We start from the raw sequence: 16,169 nt of genomic DNA, 5'->3' as shown, positions 1-16,169 counted from the left end.
AAGCGGTCTATTCGCAAGCAGGGGAAACTAGACTTGGAGAGAAGCAAAGATCATGATGGCGCCGCTTCCACGCGCTCCGGCCCTCAAAATTCTCCACAGGGGACGGCGAGTCACATAGAACTCTCAGAACCTTCAAACCTCCCCTCCTAAACCTTACCTCTAACGAGGAAACCCCTCTAAGGAGGATCTCTGCTCCTCAGTTTTCACAGCGCGGGTCTCCGCCAGCGGCAAACTACCATGATTCCCCTCCGCGAGGCTCACCATCTGCAAGCCCCGCGAAACAAAGGCTTAAGATACTGCCACAGGCAGCTACCATGAGGAGGTGAGAGCAACACATTCCCTCCCTTTGGGATTTTCCTACTTCAGACCAACGTGCGTCTGGCAACCTCAAAGAAATGCTAGTTCTTTTCAGCAACTCGATGCATAGAGAAATCGCAGCCTTATTATCTCCCTTACAATCCTCCATTACAGAGGTTGATAAGAGAGAGACGCATGTGGAGACAAAAATGGGAAACTTTGCGGAATACCATAACCAGCTCATAGACGCCCATAATGATCTAGCCTCAGAAATTGAGCACCTAAAATCCAAAAGTTGTGGAACTGGAGGACCAGTCCCGGAGAAATAATGTGAAGTTTAGGGGAATCTCAGAGGACATTCATCCAAAAGATCTCCGCTCTTACATCCAAGACCTCATGAAAACCCTCTTACCGAGTATATCAAGATCTCACTATTGATAGAGTTCACAGGGTGGCTCGCCCAAAACATCTCCCTGATTCTACTCCTCGGGATGTCCTGGCCAGGGTGCACTTTTTCCACGCTAAATATTCTTTGATGCTGGCAGCTAGGAAGAGATGCGCCCTTCCTTCCCCCTTTGAAGGGGTGAAAATATTTGCCGACCTATCTGCACCTACGTCGTCTAATGGCCCCCTTTACCTCCACGCTGAGGGACCACTACATACCCTACCGGTGGGGATTCCCAACGAAAGTGCTAATCCACCATCAAGGCACTCTACATGCCATCTGCTCCCTGGAAGAGGGAAAACGCCTTCTTCAATCCTGGAACATCTCCTTGGAAGAGCCCTGTGGGCCCAGTACCTCAACACCCGGACGTGTCTCCTCGGACTGGCAGGTGACAACGAAACGCAAACCTAATTGTAATACTTTACAATGGTTTTCACATTGATCTCCTTAAACGTCAAGGGCTTGAACAGCCCCTTCAAGAGATCGATGATGTGGAGAAAGGCTAAGGCTTTAAAATGTGATATTTTCTGTGCCACTGAAATTCATCTCTTGAAGGCGGATGGTCGCAGAATCAGTCACCCTCAGTTCCCTTTGATTCTACAGTCCCATCACCATAACACAGGGGTGTGCTGGTGGCCCTCTCTTTAAAAACCTTGATTGTGGTCTAGATATCAGCCGGCAATAATATGCCTGCAAGAAACGCATATGACCAAACAATCTATACATGTTATGCAAAAGCCGTGGTTGGGTTATTCGGTGCACTCCGTCTTCTCCTCGCATTCCAGGGGGGTTAGTATCCTAGTTCATAAGAATATCATATTTGAATGCCTGAGGGTATGTGTGGATGAAGAGGGAAGGTTTATAGGAATGCATTGTGTGGTCCAAGGGATGAGAATGGTGTTAGCAACAATTTATATACCCCCACCATTTTCCTCGGTACCTTTAAGGAAGCTTATAGAATTCATGGCAGTGTTTTCTGAACTTCCAATGTTAATAGTGGGAGATTTTAATAATGTACTTGACAGTTCGCTTGATAGATGCCAGATCACACCTAGTGGTAGTAATATGGGTGAAACCTCGTTTGCAAGAATACTGAGGGAAGTAGGTCTGATGGATGTATGGAGAGAGACCCACCCCCTGGACAGGAAGTACTCGTGTTGCTCCTCGACATATGGCTCCCTGTCGCGTATAGATCTGGGTCTTGTAAATGCTCATATGTTCCCGTTTGTACAGACCTCAGAGTATCTTTCTAGGACCCTATCTGACCATTCCTTATTTAGCATCACCCTTGATATATCTGTGACGGCCAGGCCGGGGGTTAGGTACTGGCGACTAAATGCCTTTTGGTTAAAACTGATGGGTGACCCGTCTGATATGCTTCAATCCCTTAGGGAATATTTTTGTATAAATGAAGGGACTGCGTCTCCGTTAGTCGTCTGGGATGCGATGAAGGCCTTCCTCAGAGGATCCTTTATTAAAACAGTCAGTCGGATTAAATCTAAATCTAGAGAGCTTGATCGGCAGAAACATGATAACATGAAGCTAGCGGAGGAAGCTTTTGTGTTGAATCCTTCTATCATAACAAGCAATACCTTGAAGACTAGGCAGGAGGAGTTGAGGTGTCACCTTTTGGAGGTAGCAGAGAGGAAACGACTGTTTTACAGGCAGCAATTTTTTACTGAAGGGGAGAGTGTAGGCCATATGCTCTCTGTTATCGCAAAAGCGCAGCAAAGATCACAATGTATATCTGGCCTGTTAGATGCTGGCGGCGTCCTCAGGCGTGATACGGATAACATTCTGAATATACTAAATAATTTTTATTCCTCTCTGTATGCTTCCAGGGTGACATGCTCGGATGAAGAGATTGACACCTTTTTGGCCACATTAGATCTTCCTAAGCTTTCCAGGGAAGACAGTATGCGGTTAGAGGAGCCGATTGAGCTAGAAGAATTGAGGGTGGCATTGGCTGCTATGGCTAATGACAAGGCTCCGGGTTTGGATGGGCTTCCGGCGGAAGTTTATAAGTTTATAAGTCCTTTGCGGAAGTGTTGCTCCCGGAACTTCTGAAGGTATTCAATTGTTCCAAGGAGAGGGGGGAGCTTCCTCCGTCTATGCAGGAGGCGGTAATAGTAGTCATTCCTAAGCCGGACAAGGATCACTCTCTCCCTGACTCATATAGACCGATATCGTTACTCTCCACTGATGTTAAGTTGCTAATCATACACTCTGACCAGACTGGCTTCATGCCTCAGAAATCAACGTCAATTAATATTAGAAGAGTGTTTGCTAGTATTCAACTTCCAGCTGATAATGTTGGAGATAGAGCTATCCTTTCTTTGGATGCGGCCAAGGCCTTTGACAGCATTGAGTGGCGATTCCTGTGGAGAGTTATGGCGTATATGGGATTTGGAGATGAGTATATATCCTGGGTCCGGGTGCTATACTCTAAACCCGAAGCAGGTGCTATACTCTAAACCCGAAGCAGGGCAAATGGAGGGGTGTCCCCCAAGTTCAGTCTGGGCCGGGGTACTAGACAGGGGTGCCCGTTGTCGCCTCTGCTATTTGCAGTTGCGATTGAGCCATTAGCCGCAGCAATTCGTAAATCAATGGACATCCGGGGTTCCAATATGGGACAGTTAATAATAAAGTGGCGATGTATGCAGATGACACCCTGCTTTTTCTGGGAGATACTGGTCCATCGTTGGAAGCGGCTATGAAAATCATTGATTGCTTCGGGGATCTGTCGGGTCTGACTATTAACTGGAGTAAGTCAGCTATTATGCTGCTCGACGGGCAAGTGCAATCACAGACAGTCCGAGACAGAAATATTCCATGTGTAGCGACCTTAAGTATTTGGGTATCCATATATCTCTGAGAATCCGAGACTTTGGGTGCCTTAACTTTGACCCGTTGGTTATCAAATTTCGTAATAAGACTAAGGCATGGTGTAAACTATATCTGTCGGTGGCGGGAAGAGCTAATCTCATTAAAATGGTGTTGATGCCCCAGCTACTCTATGTTCTGCATAACTCCCCGGTCTGGCTGTCAAAATCCAAATTTGTTCCTATCAATGCTACTTTCAGGGAGCTCATATGGCGGAAGGGGCAACCGAGAATTAAGCTTGAAACGTTGCAATATCCTAAAACAGAAGGGGGCCTTGCAGTGCCAAACCCCTGGGTGTACTTCCTGGCTGCACAATGCCAACATTTTAAGGGGTGGATGGAACTGGAGTCGAGTGAGATGTCGTGTCAGTTGTTTAAACATTGCTTGTCCTCTAATGACCTAATGCTGATCCTTGAGACTAGGGGGGCTGGAAAGAGTGGTCCGATGGGCGATTTGGGACACTTGATGCAGTCCGTATGGAATAAGGTCAAGCTCCTGAGGGGGGGTTTTCGGCAATACGGAATATACTCCACTGTGGGGCAATCCTGTGCTGCCGGAATTCCTCTCCCTGTCTGAGTTTGGGGCATGGAAAAGGAAGGGTATTCTGAGGTTGGGCCATCTTTTGGAGGAAAAGAAGTTCATGTCATTTGCCAGATTTCAAGAGAAGTATGATCTGCCTAGAACTCACTTTTATAAGTACCTTCAGGTGAGACATGCATACAACGCCACATTTAAAGGTACGAATGTGGTGGCTGGGAGAGATGCTGCATTGCACCAGATTCTGTCCAGGGGGGCGAGGAGAGGTATGATTTCCTGTATATACAAGCTGCTGCTTGAGAAGTTCCTAATGTCGCATCCGCTTACGGCTAAAAGTAAATGGGAGAAAGATGTTGGCGAATTAACTGATGACCAATGGTCTGACATACTGGAGGCGATACCTCTCTCTTCCTTGAGTGAAGGACGTAAACTCTCGCAACTGTTTATTGTCCATAGGGTCTACAAAACACCGTTTTTTTTGTTCCGTATAGGGTTCAGACCCATGGATGAGTGTCCAAGATGCTCTGTGGTGTCTGCAGATTTGTTGCATATGATGTGGACGTGCGAGAGGTTAGGGAGATACTGGGAGTTGGTACGTCAGACAATACAGGATGTTTACAAGGTACGAATACCCTCTGCCCCGGAAGTGTGTGTGTTAGGATATGTCTCTGAATTGGCCTCTGGGCAGGTGCATAAAATAGCTATAGGGAGAATGTTATATGTCGCTAGGAAGTTAATAGCCCTACATTGGATACAGACAGCGCCGCCAATCCTAGGCGAATTCCTAAGTGCGGTTGACACAATGCTGAGCTATGAACGGATGGTGTACCAGAAGCGTGGATGCCCAGCGAAATTTGAAAAATTGTGGGATCCATGGCTGTCGTTTCGACGTCTGAATAGAAATGTTTAAAAATGTGCCTTTGTATTTTGTAGGTTAGGGTGGGGTGGGATGGGGGGGGGGGGGGGAGGCTGGATTGGAACTGGATTAATACACATAGTTTGGTGCCCTTTTTGTCATTAGTCCTATGGATAATATGTCTTTATGTCATCCTTGTATGTATTGTGGAAAAACGTGTATTTACACTGTAAAATGTTTAATAAAAATGATCTGATTTAAAAAAAAAAAACCTTGATTGTCGATCCTGGTAGATCATTGTCAAGGTTTGTACAGTGAACAATGTGGTTTACACCTTGGTGTTTGTTTATGCTCCAAACAGACACCAGGTCTCTTTTCTGCGCTAACTGGTATCCAAGGTGAATGGGGTGAAGTCGGGCCGACTTTAACTCCCTCAACTGATACTACCGCTTCCTCAAGAGTGTGACCCAGCCCTTACGTCCCTACTCCTACGGGAAGACCTTTATGATATATGGAGATTGCAGGAAAGAGATTACTCCTTCTCTGCAGCACGCAAATCCTACTCTAGAATATTTATTTTTAGTTAGCAGATCTGTGATAAACAATGCTCTATCCTCCACCATAGGGACCATTACGTGGTCCGACCATGCTCCAATTCTTCTGTCACTACTACAGACACACATGAGCCGGCCATTCACACCATGGGGTAATAATACTTTCCTGATAGAACACCCAGGGTTCTCCTTAGAATTGTCCACCACCTTAAAGGAGCATTTTCAGACCAATGAGGGTTCAGTGGCAGACCCCTTCTCACTTTGGTGTGCACATAAAGCCTATATAAAGAGTTATATTTAATAAATTAGGTAGTAGAAGTAAGAAACAAAAAAGTAGACTGTATTCTACAAGAAATAAAAGGCCTTAGAAACATTAAACAAAAATGACATCTCTCAGTCACTTGCAGCCAGACTGAAAACCCTGCGTTTCCAACTGCGGGAATGTCTGATGTATAACCAAGAACACCATTAAAGCCAATTACTACTCCAAGATAATAAAGCGGGAAGACTACTAGCACAACGGTTAAAACAACGGACAGTTAAGGCAAAAATTGCTCACTTGACAGATCCGGTCACTGGCTCTAAAGTTTTGTCTCTACAAGATATAACAAATACCTTTGGAGATTTCTGTGCTTCCTTGTATAACTTAGCTCCCCAGCACAAAGTTACCCCCCCCCCCCCTCCCCCTTCTAAAGAGGACATCACTCGTTTTCTGAGCAACCTTGGTCTAGCCAAAATCTCTGAATCCCATCTTCAGACTCTTAATGATGATAGAATCTGTCATTAAATCACTTCCATGTTATAAAAGCCCCTGGCCCGGATGACCTATCAAATATGTACTATAAAACCTTTGCCCACCATCTCTCCCAGCACCTAGTACAGACCTTCCAATCCGCAAGGTCAACAGGAGCTTTCCCGAAGGAGATGCTGGAAGTAACTATTGTAACAATTCCCAAACCAAATAAACCCACAGACGACCCAAAAAACTACCACCCAATCTCCCTTCTAAACACGGACATTAAAATATTTGCAAAGGTCCTAGATAAAAGGGGGATCAGAGGGGCCATTCTGTTAATAGATAAAGATCAGGTAGGCTTTGTAAAGGGTCGACAGATTCAAGAGAACTCAAGAAGAGTCCTAAGCATTCTGGCTCACCTGCAAAAGGTTGGGGTCCGGCGGTGTTTGTAACCTTGGACACAGAGAAGGCCTTCGACCACACAAACTGGTCATTTGCCTTCTCAGTCCCCTCCCAGATGGGGCTGGCCGGACCCATTCTCTCCTCTATCAAAGCACATCTTATGGGACAATTTTTGTGGACAGAGATTTTTTCTTTTTATCTCGGAATTATTGGGCAATCCTATACATCCTTCTCCTGCATTAGCCATCTTGTTTATTGGTATTGATGACATTCCCCCTTGGACTCCAGGTAGTTGTCACCCACATTCTCCTCTCTACAAAAATTGCAATTACTTCCAAATGGAAGAGTGTTGATTTGCCCTCAAAGGCGGATGTGGTATCCAGGGTGAATCTAACATGTCTCTTTGAACGTACAATAGCCTTAACTAATCACTCTTATCCTAAGTATGAGAAGCTCTGGAACATTTGGAGGACCTCCAAATATAGAATCCCTTCTGTTTGACTCTTATATAGGGATTACGCTTACAACCCAAGTGGAAAACTATGTTAAGTTATATTTATTTGTTCTGCATTACTTGTCATAACTTATGAGTATTACTGGAAATTGTAAATTTTTCTGTGTCTGAAAACAATAAAAACTATTGATTGAAAAAAAATAATTGTGAGAGTGCTTCTTTAAGATTTATAGACTGTATTGTACAGACTCATTCTTGACAACATGGAAGATTTATTTATGGGGGGGTGAATACTGACCTGCAGCTCCGCCTAGCGCTTTCCCAAGAGTGGAATTTATAATGGTCACCTGGTCCATGACTCCGAGAAGCTCATCTGTGCCTCTGCCAATGAAAAAGAATAGGTGAATTAACGTCAAATGTTTTTTATTGGGTTTTTGTAAAGCTATTCTTACAATGAAAATCACAGTAAATTTCTATAAAAATCAGGAGCATTAAGTCTCATTAATATAGACTAAATTTTTGATGTGCCAGTAAAAACAAGAAAAAATTACAACAAAGGAGGACAAAACAGAAGTACTCTCATCTATAAGGCAATGTAGTGGAAATTAACTTAGGGATGTTCACAAATGAGGAGGATAACCACTTCTGTCATGTGGACTCAAATCTAGGATACGCATGGTTCATATATGCAATCATTTTCTCGAACGTACAAGGTGTTAATTGAATCTACAACTTCTTGTATTTTTGGAATAGTTGGAGACTTCCAGTACCTTGTTATAACTAACTTAGTGGACAAAAGAACGTGTGCTATGACTATACGAAGGTTGAGAGGAAAGTCATCAATGTTGAGAAAAAGTAAGGCGATATCTGGGGTGGGTTCTATATGTCTACCTGTAATGGAAGAAAGGAGATCAAAAGCTTTTCTTCCATACACCATGGATCAGAGAGCAGGACTAGAGAATATGAAACAGAGTTCCCCTACCTCCACATCCCTTCCAACATAAGTGGGAGGAGCCCGGGTAAATGTAATGTGGCTAAGCCGGTCGGGTGTGAGATACCATCTGAACATGGTTTTCACAGCGGCTTCAAAATGAGACATGCAAATAAAAGTCTTAGATATAAACAATAGGGAAGAAGACCAGCTAGAATTTGGAACTTCTCTACCTAGTTCCCTTTCCCATGCTATGAAGGGAGTAGATTTAACAAAATCTTGTTTGGAACCCAGGATGGAGTATACTGGTCTTAACACTGACGTTGAGGGTCTCTTGGTGTTCCAGATATAAATGGGTGAATTAAGCTGCATTCACACAGATTCTGGAATCTGTCTTTGGACGGGTGTCCCAGCCCAACCGCGAGTTTATTGACCTGAACTCACAATCCTAGAGAACTAAAAATGAAACCCCCACTCAGGTTGGGAAACAAGTCTGGAATATGGGCTCTGGAATCTGGCAAAGTAGCAAATCTTTGAAAAACAACAATTTTCGATCCAAGACTTTGGAAGTTTAGCTTGTGAAGACAAAGCAAAACTGATGCAAAAGGCATGCAGCATAAATGGGTTGTCAGAAGTTATTTTTCATGGTGCCGAGAGCTTGGGTGGTGTGTGGTTTGTCTGGGTGAAGTTTGAAGGTCAGACCTTGGAAACCATGACTGCAAAAATGCAGCTTTGTAGGCCGCTATGAGATCAAGAACAATCTAAATACAGAATAAACTGCAACATTTTGAGCATATCTTGTGCCATATCAAATTAGCCAAGGACTGAGCTTTGGATATGATGAGCTCTACTTGGCATGGCCGCCAGTGTTTGTTCTTGATCTGTGGATGATTTTTATAGACATTCATTTATTGTGCAAAATCTTGACCATGAAAAGGCCTGGAATGCTCGGTAGCCATGGGCAGAACTGCAGTTTTTCTGCGTTCGATATTATACATGATCCCATTTCTCCCCTATAGCCCCATACATTATGTAACATGCCGGAAGTCTATAGTGGTGCAGATGGTTGCTGTCCGCGATCATCATTTCACAGGCTGCTTTTAGGGATGTTGTATTAATAATTGTATCACCCATTTCCACTTTAAGCCCTTTTCATTGTTGAAAGTGTACGGCTGGGAGAGAGCAGCACTGCACACAATTAAAGATTACCTTAAAGCCGTGACAGGCAGAATTCTTTGAGAAGGTGGTCAAAAGGTAATTACAAACTTAAAAAGGAATCTGTCACCAGTGAGCTCCCCATCCTGCTGGGCCTAGACACATAGTTGTGGTTCACCTGATTAAAATGCTGTTTCTCGCTCATCATTGGGGGGACACAGAAGACCATGGTATAGCTCCTGCCACTAGGAGGCGACACTAAGCGAAAAAAAAAGGGGTTAGCTCCTTCTCTCAAGCTATACCCCTCCTGCCAACAGTTTTAGCTTAGTGTCCGTAGGAGGCAGACATTTTTTCCTTTTAGTTTAGTTTTTCAGGTTCGGGCTGCAGGTGGGCTCTCACCACCTGTTTTTCCCACACTCGACGGGGGAGACCAGCGGGTCCTCAAGCCTGGTGCTCATTCCCCACTTCTGGAAGACAAGGAGGAACAGTGGATCTCAAATCCGCTGTTACCCGCCAGCTACAGTGTCACCTTGGCTACTACTTTTGGAAGTCCCCCTTGTTACCGGTGTAGCCTCCCTCCCCAAGGGGCAGCACACTGAGGAAGGGGACACTGCTGGAATCAGGGTGGGCAGAAACCGTCTGGGTAAGTATATTACCTACCTCCCCTGCTGAACCAGCTGTGTGTTCAGTTCCCCTAGCTCTGTTTTGTTAGAATTGTGCTGTATGGAAGAAAAAAAAATAAAATAAAATATTATATATATATATATATATATATATATATATATATATATATTATATACACACACATACATATACACCCTTGGAGCTATCTGGTCCTTCTGGACCTAGTTCCCATACCATTCTGTAGGCAGAATTTCTTTACCCTACCGCTGGATACATAAGTCCTATAGCGTAAGCGGAATCCTGGCACTACCGCTGGATACCGCACTCCTTGTAGTTTACCCTCCTTCTATAGGCTTAGCAGTTATACTACCCGCTTTCAGTAGTTATACTACCACTGAATTCCATGAGTTCTGTCACATTCCCTTCCCTCCTTAGGCGGAATATGTGCACTCACCACTGGGCCCTGTACATTCTGTAGCATTACCCTCCTTCCTAGGCTCCTCCTTGTCCTTGTACTGGATGCCGTACAGCCTGTAGCACTACCCTCCTTCCTAGGCTGTGTACTTGCTCTACCACAGGATACTGTACAGCCCATAGCATTACCCTCCTTCTGTAGTGGGAGTATTTGCACTTACTCTGGGTACTGTACATTCTGTAGCATTACCCTCCTTCTATAGAGAGTTATTGCACTACCACTGGATCCTGTACAGACTGTCGCATTACCCTTCTTCCTTAGGCGGAGTATTGCACTTCCACCGGATACCATACGTCCTGTTGCATTAACCCCTCCGCAGGCGGAGTAATTACTCTCATACTGGATATCATCTGTCCTGTTGGCTTTCCAACTTCTATTGGGGGATTAGTTGCACCACAATTGCATGCTATAGATCCTGTAGCATTACCCTCCCCCCATTGACGGAGTAGTTGCACAACCAGTAGTGCTTGCACTACCAGTGGACCCTGTACATCTTTTCAATTCCCCTCTTTCCATCAGCGGAGTAATTCTACTACCAATGGAAACTGTTCCTCCTATTACATTATCCATCTTTCTTGGGTGGAGTAATTGCTTCAAAATGGTCTACCGCGACTATTCTCATTTGTTCCTTGTGGCATGGCATCCCGTTCCATGGGTGGCCTATTGGCTAGACACAGTACCTACAATCGCCTTACACCACCCCACCCCAACCCCCCGTCATAGGTGATATTTTGGCACTACTGCTGGATACTGTGACTGCTTCACACTACCCCCTTCCTCAGGTAGTCTTAGTTTTGATTGGTGTCTGGCGCCTACGTGGCAGCCTCTGTCTTCCAGGTCATTGGCATACCTCATACATTTCCTTGTGCTTTGAGTCCCTGTGAGGGGCAATCGCATTTGGTTGATTGTCATTGGCACGCCCGGCGTCCACACTCCTTCCGTAGGTGAAACGTCTGCTCTGATTGCCAGTTTTCTTCCTTCTCAGGTGGAATGTTACACTAGCACCAATTCTTGGTGGCCATTGCGGTTGTCCTCATTTTCAGGTGGAGTCTCTCCTCTGACCCTAGACGCCATAGTTGTTGCTATCGCCTCCCGCCTGTGAGGCAGTTTTTGCGCTGCCCATAGATATTCTGGCTACTCTGGTTCCGTGGCTACTACTGCGTGAACTCTTCCCAGGGGAAATGTTTGCGTTCATCCTTCAACTGCAGCTTACATGATGCATGGGCGGGGGACACTACATTTATGGATTTCTCCACATCCCCTTCCTCCATGTGGAGTATCAACCCTGGAATTCCAGCGGTATCTACACAGCATTCCTCCTTCTAGGCATGGTGCCTTCTTGCTAGTTGTAATCGTGTCTACATTTCCTTCTTTCACAGGGGGCACTTTGCTAATTTTCTGCCATGACACTCTGCGGCTGAGGGGTTTGCTCACTTCTACTGGGCATTAGTACGTTTTCTGTACCAGGTATAACCTACCGATTTCTATGGCGCTGGCTTAGCGCCTTGTTTCCTTTACATATGCCGCATTGCCTCTACAATCCACTACGGTGACAGCATCAGCGTTCCCTCCTTGTGGAGTTTGGGTATGAACTTATTCAGTTTGCGTATGCGAGTTGTCTGCATGGCTGTCACGGTGGGGAGTGGGGGAACTTCCCACTGTACGATAATGGGTATGCGGGGAAGCAGCTAGGCCAGGATGCCGGGATCAGGTCACCTCCTAAAGCTTCCCTAATCCTCGCCCTAACTCCTCACAGTATGAGCGGACCTGGATGGTAGGACGGTTCATACCCAGGATACCTAGGACCTAGGCTGGACGCACAACAGAAGACCACACCAAGGTAAACTGGAACCCATACAAACGTACTGCAATCCAAACACCAAACGGATGCACACACAGGAACCAGCACTCCAGCAACAGCTCACAGACTTAACTTTAGGTTCACCCCTCCGGGAAACCATGGAGCCCCCTTCCGGAGGCACAACAAACAGGGAACGACATGCCGGACATAAAACACCAACTGATCAGACATGTAACAACAACAACAACAAGACAAGACACCACACCCTGAACATAAACCCTCACCAAGCACCAACACAGGGAAGGAAGGGGAAAAAGGAGGAGAAATAAGGAAGACATAGCTGGAGACATCGATATCACACTAGGTGGCCCTCACACTGGAAGATGGAACATCCAGACAGACCATAACTCCAGCACACACCAAGGCTGGAGTACAACTCACTCCTGGCCTTAAGTCACAGGTATAAGAAGCACCTAGTGACCACACCCAGCAAGGTAGTTAACCCCTCCAGCGCTAGACAGAGGAGGAACCAGGAGAAGGGGAGAAAAGCACACACATGCCCCTGGCAACCGGCATGTACAGCAAATGTGTCACAGCGCACAACACCGAGGCAGTGACAATGTGACAATGGCTCCCCTCATCGGGTCGAGCGGTCGTATTGCCCTTGTTGTCACCCCTAAGTGCTGGTTTTCTACTAAGCAGCAGCATCGGCTGCTTCTACTTCTGCCCTTCCACAGGGGGAGTAGTTGCGCCCCCACACATACTGTTACTGCCTGCTCGGCCAGTTTTCATGGCCATTGGGTTCTCATTTGCCCCCTTTCTGCTGTGGGGTGCCTGGGCAGGTGGTGTTGGTTACGTTACAATTTTTTTTCTGGGGCTTTGTGGCGTTCGGGGTCCACACTCCCTTCCTGGCGCAGTATTTTTTTCTATCTCCGTTTCCTGTCTGCAGCTTCCGATTAGGTCTGCCAGCTCAGGCAGCCTTCCATGGAGCATCAGACAGCTTCTCTCCTCTCTTGTTCTGCAATTTAAGGTCCTGCTCTACATGCCTCTGCTTACCACATTGGCGTTTTCCTGGGGGAACATTCTTATGAAACCCTTTGATAGTAGGTCTGAAGGGGACGTTTTTGATCCCGGAGGACACTCTTCCCGGTCAGGTTACTCCAATTTTTTTTTGTCCCTTTTGGGTCGGTTCCACTGCCTTGTTCCCTTTGGGTTTCTTTACTCCTCAAGAATTTTTTCTTGTGGGCCACTCATACCTGTCTTCTGGGTTCTCTAGCCCTGACTTGTTAGTCATGGTCCCCAGGGGGAGTGTCCCTTGCTGGAAGACCTGCATAAAAGGCTGACATGTAGCCCCATTAAAGAGTCCCCATTTTACCCTCAACATAGAGCCTCGTCTCAGGTGTGTGGGGAAAGCCTGTATCTACACTGGGGAATGCTATATAGTCCCCCGACTATAATCACTGAGCTCTTTTAAAAGCTTGTTCCTGCATCGCTCTCTGAAGGAAGAGATGTTCACCCACTGGAGCATTGTCGTAGGTCCAGGGTGGGTAGGAGACAGCGAGACCCCAACCAAGCTGCGGCGGTTCGTGGGGTCTGCAGTGCTTACGGTGTCAAGTGGAGTGCTTGGAGCCCTCGGGAAGCACTAGGAGCATCCATCAAAGGAGGTCCCCAGTCGGGGTGCCAGGAGATCTGTTATAGGCGTCACCATTGCTCTTGGTGCAGTCAAGCTCCACTCATTTCTGTGACAAGCCCCTCCCTGGCTGCTTTGATTGACAGGCCAGGCTGTGGCAAAGCAGCGAGGGAGGAGCTTGCCACAGACCACCAATACCTATGCCAGGTGTAAATTATAGTAAATCTGTTGGACAGGCCATGCCCCTCTCATGAAGCGCCACCCTTTTTTTTGTAAGAGACAGAAAATGGTCAAAAGTCACAATTGTTTGCACAAATGATGCTTGAACCAGTTGTCTGCCCATAACGGATACATTCTCCCTGGTGTTTTATGCTCTGATTTCTTGATTAATTAAGTTGTAATGACAGCCATATTTTAGCATTCAAACCAAGTTCAAATCAGTCCATATGCTCATTTACACAATCATAATGCTTGTCTATATCTAAAGTAAAATAAACTATATAAAACAATATAATAAGAAATCTGGACATGAATTATACTTGTGTACAGGAGTCGTTGTTCAGATCATTTTTAATTAGCCCCATCGATACGTCTAACAGACCCTAGATCAGGGATGCTCAACCTGCGGCCCTCCAGCTGTTGTAAAACTACAACTCCCACCATGCCCTGCTGAAGGCTGATAGCTGTAGGCTGTTCAGGCATGATGGGAGTTGTAGTTTTGCAACACCTGGAGGGCCACAGGTTGAGCATGCCTGCCCTAGATAATGCAGTTTGCTACTCGTTATCAGTGCCTTACCGTCCATTTGGTCCCATAAAACCAGTGGCATGACATTCATCTATGAACACCAAGGAATTGTATCGCTTTGCAAGGTCACAAATCTCACGAAGTGGGGCAATATCCCCATCCATAGAGAACACTCCATCTGTAACTATGAGACGCAGACGGTGTTTCTGTAGAGGAATGACAGGTTATATTGGACTACAAGAAGAAAAAAAAAAAAAAAAATATTATATATATATATATATAAAAAAAATCTATAATAGACATATTATAACTGACAATAGTACGAACTGAGTCATATATGGCCTCTTTACATTTTAACCTCTGCATAGATTTTATAGAATTCTACTTAAAAGGTGTTCTCGGGGAATTATTTAAAATGGCCGCTGGCAACCTATCCTAGAAGGTGAGAAGGACTGGTTGCTACCACTTGCAGAGCTGCCTAGGAGGGTGAGGGCACAGGGCCTTACTACAGTGCTCTACAATAGATGTTAATGATGTGATCCTTACTATAATATACCATTATGGCTGAGCAGCCTGACAGGAACGCTAACCGATATGTGGTATGTGCAGTGAAGCCCTGCCACCTCACCACCCTAGGCAGCTCTGCAAGTGGAGAAACCAGTCCTGCTTGCGCTCTAGGACAAGATATAATTCTCAGAGAACCCCTTTAAAGTCAATATATAATGAAGTATAGTGAGGCTAATAAGCAACGTAGCTGTAGTACACAGCATGCCCAGTACATAAGAAAGGGATGCGATATGATCAGCAAGGTGATCCTATTGACCTTGAATAGCTGTCTTCTGCTGCAGTAAATAAGTGCTTCAGTGCAGAAGAGTGACTCCATAACTCTTTATTGATTATATGTCTGCAAATTAATACACTGCTCAAGCTGCATTATCCAGTTCTGGTTTGAGAAACACAGAAAGGCAGCACGTTCTTTTCTAACCTATACATGCAGTAGTTATTCAGAACACGCCTGTTTGATGTCGCACCTCGCTCTGTGATGGTCAACCATTTGTGTCCCGTTTTATTACATCATTTTAGGTTGCAAAGCTACTGAACGTAGCTCACCACAGAACGCCGAAGACAGGCGGAGGCAGATTCCTGGCAATACACTGAAGTCAAGGGAAAACAAAGGGGACATTCACACAACAAGCTTTACAGTGGAATTTTAGCGCAGACAGGCACACCAAAATTCCGCCGTTAAACCCATCGGTGGCCGTGTCCTGTCTGCATCCCATACATCTAATGGAAGGTAGCACTGAGGAGCACGGAGTGGCGGCTTATAGCTGCGGCTGTACCACAAAGACGTCCCTGCTCACCATTCCACAATCCTCAGCACTGCCTCCTAGTGGAACGAATGGGATGTCGCCGACCATAGTTTTTCAGTGAAATTTCAGCATGGCTGTCCGCGCCAAAATCTGTCTTGTGAACATCCACTAATAATTAGCTTTGGGGCAAAGAGAAAAATAATGACTAAATAGTTGCATGTGTATTGTGTGGAAGACTTCACAGTAGATCCTGCAAATGTCAGGTGTCCCGCTGTGGGTTCCCTCAGCAACCATCTGCTTCTAAAGCATAAGCACACGTACTGCCTATATAGCA

At 45.6% G+C, this 16,169-nt stretch overlaps 1 protein-coding gene across 1 annotated transcript in view; it reads right to left on the bottom strand.

Annotated features, from left to right (window-relative positions):
• GCAT (glycine C-acetyltransferase) overlaps positions 1-16,169 on the bottom strand; it is a 44,932-nt gene that overhangs the window by 9,502 nt on the left and 19,261 nt on the right. The window contains exons 5-6 of the mRNA XM_040407796.1: positions 14,577-14,731; positions 7,463-7,545 (exon numbers count right to left, since the gene is read on the bottom strand). Of these exons, the coding sequence (XP_040263730.1) occupies positions 7,463-7,545; positions 14,577-14,731 (238 nt within the window). The remainder of the gene's footprint in view (positions 1-7,462; positions 7,546-14,576; positions 14,732-16,169) is intronic.

This window comes from Bufo bufo, chromosome 9 (genome assembly GCF_905171765.1).
Source record: "Bufo bufo chromosome 9, aBufBuf1.1, whole genome shotgun sequence".
Classification (NCBI taxonomy): domain Eukaryota; kingdom Metazoa; phylum Chordata; class Amphibia; order Anura; family Bufonidae; genus Bufo; species Bufo bufo.
The sequence above is the reverse complement of the archived record's forward strand: the minus strand, read 5'-3'. Positions and strand labels throughout refer to the sequence as shown.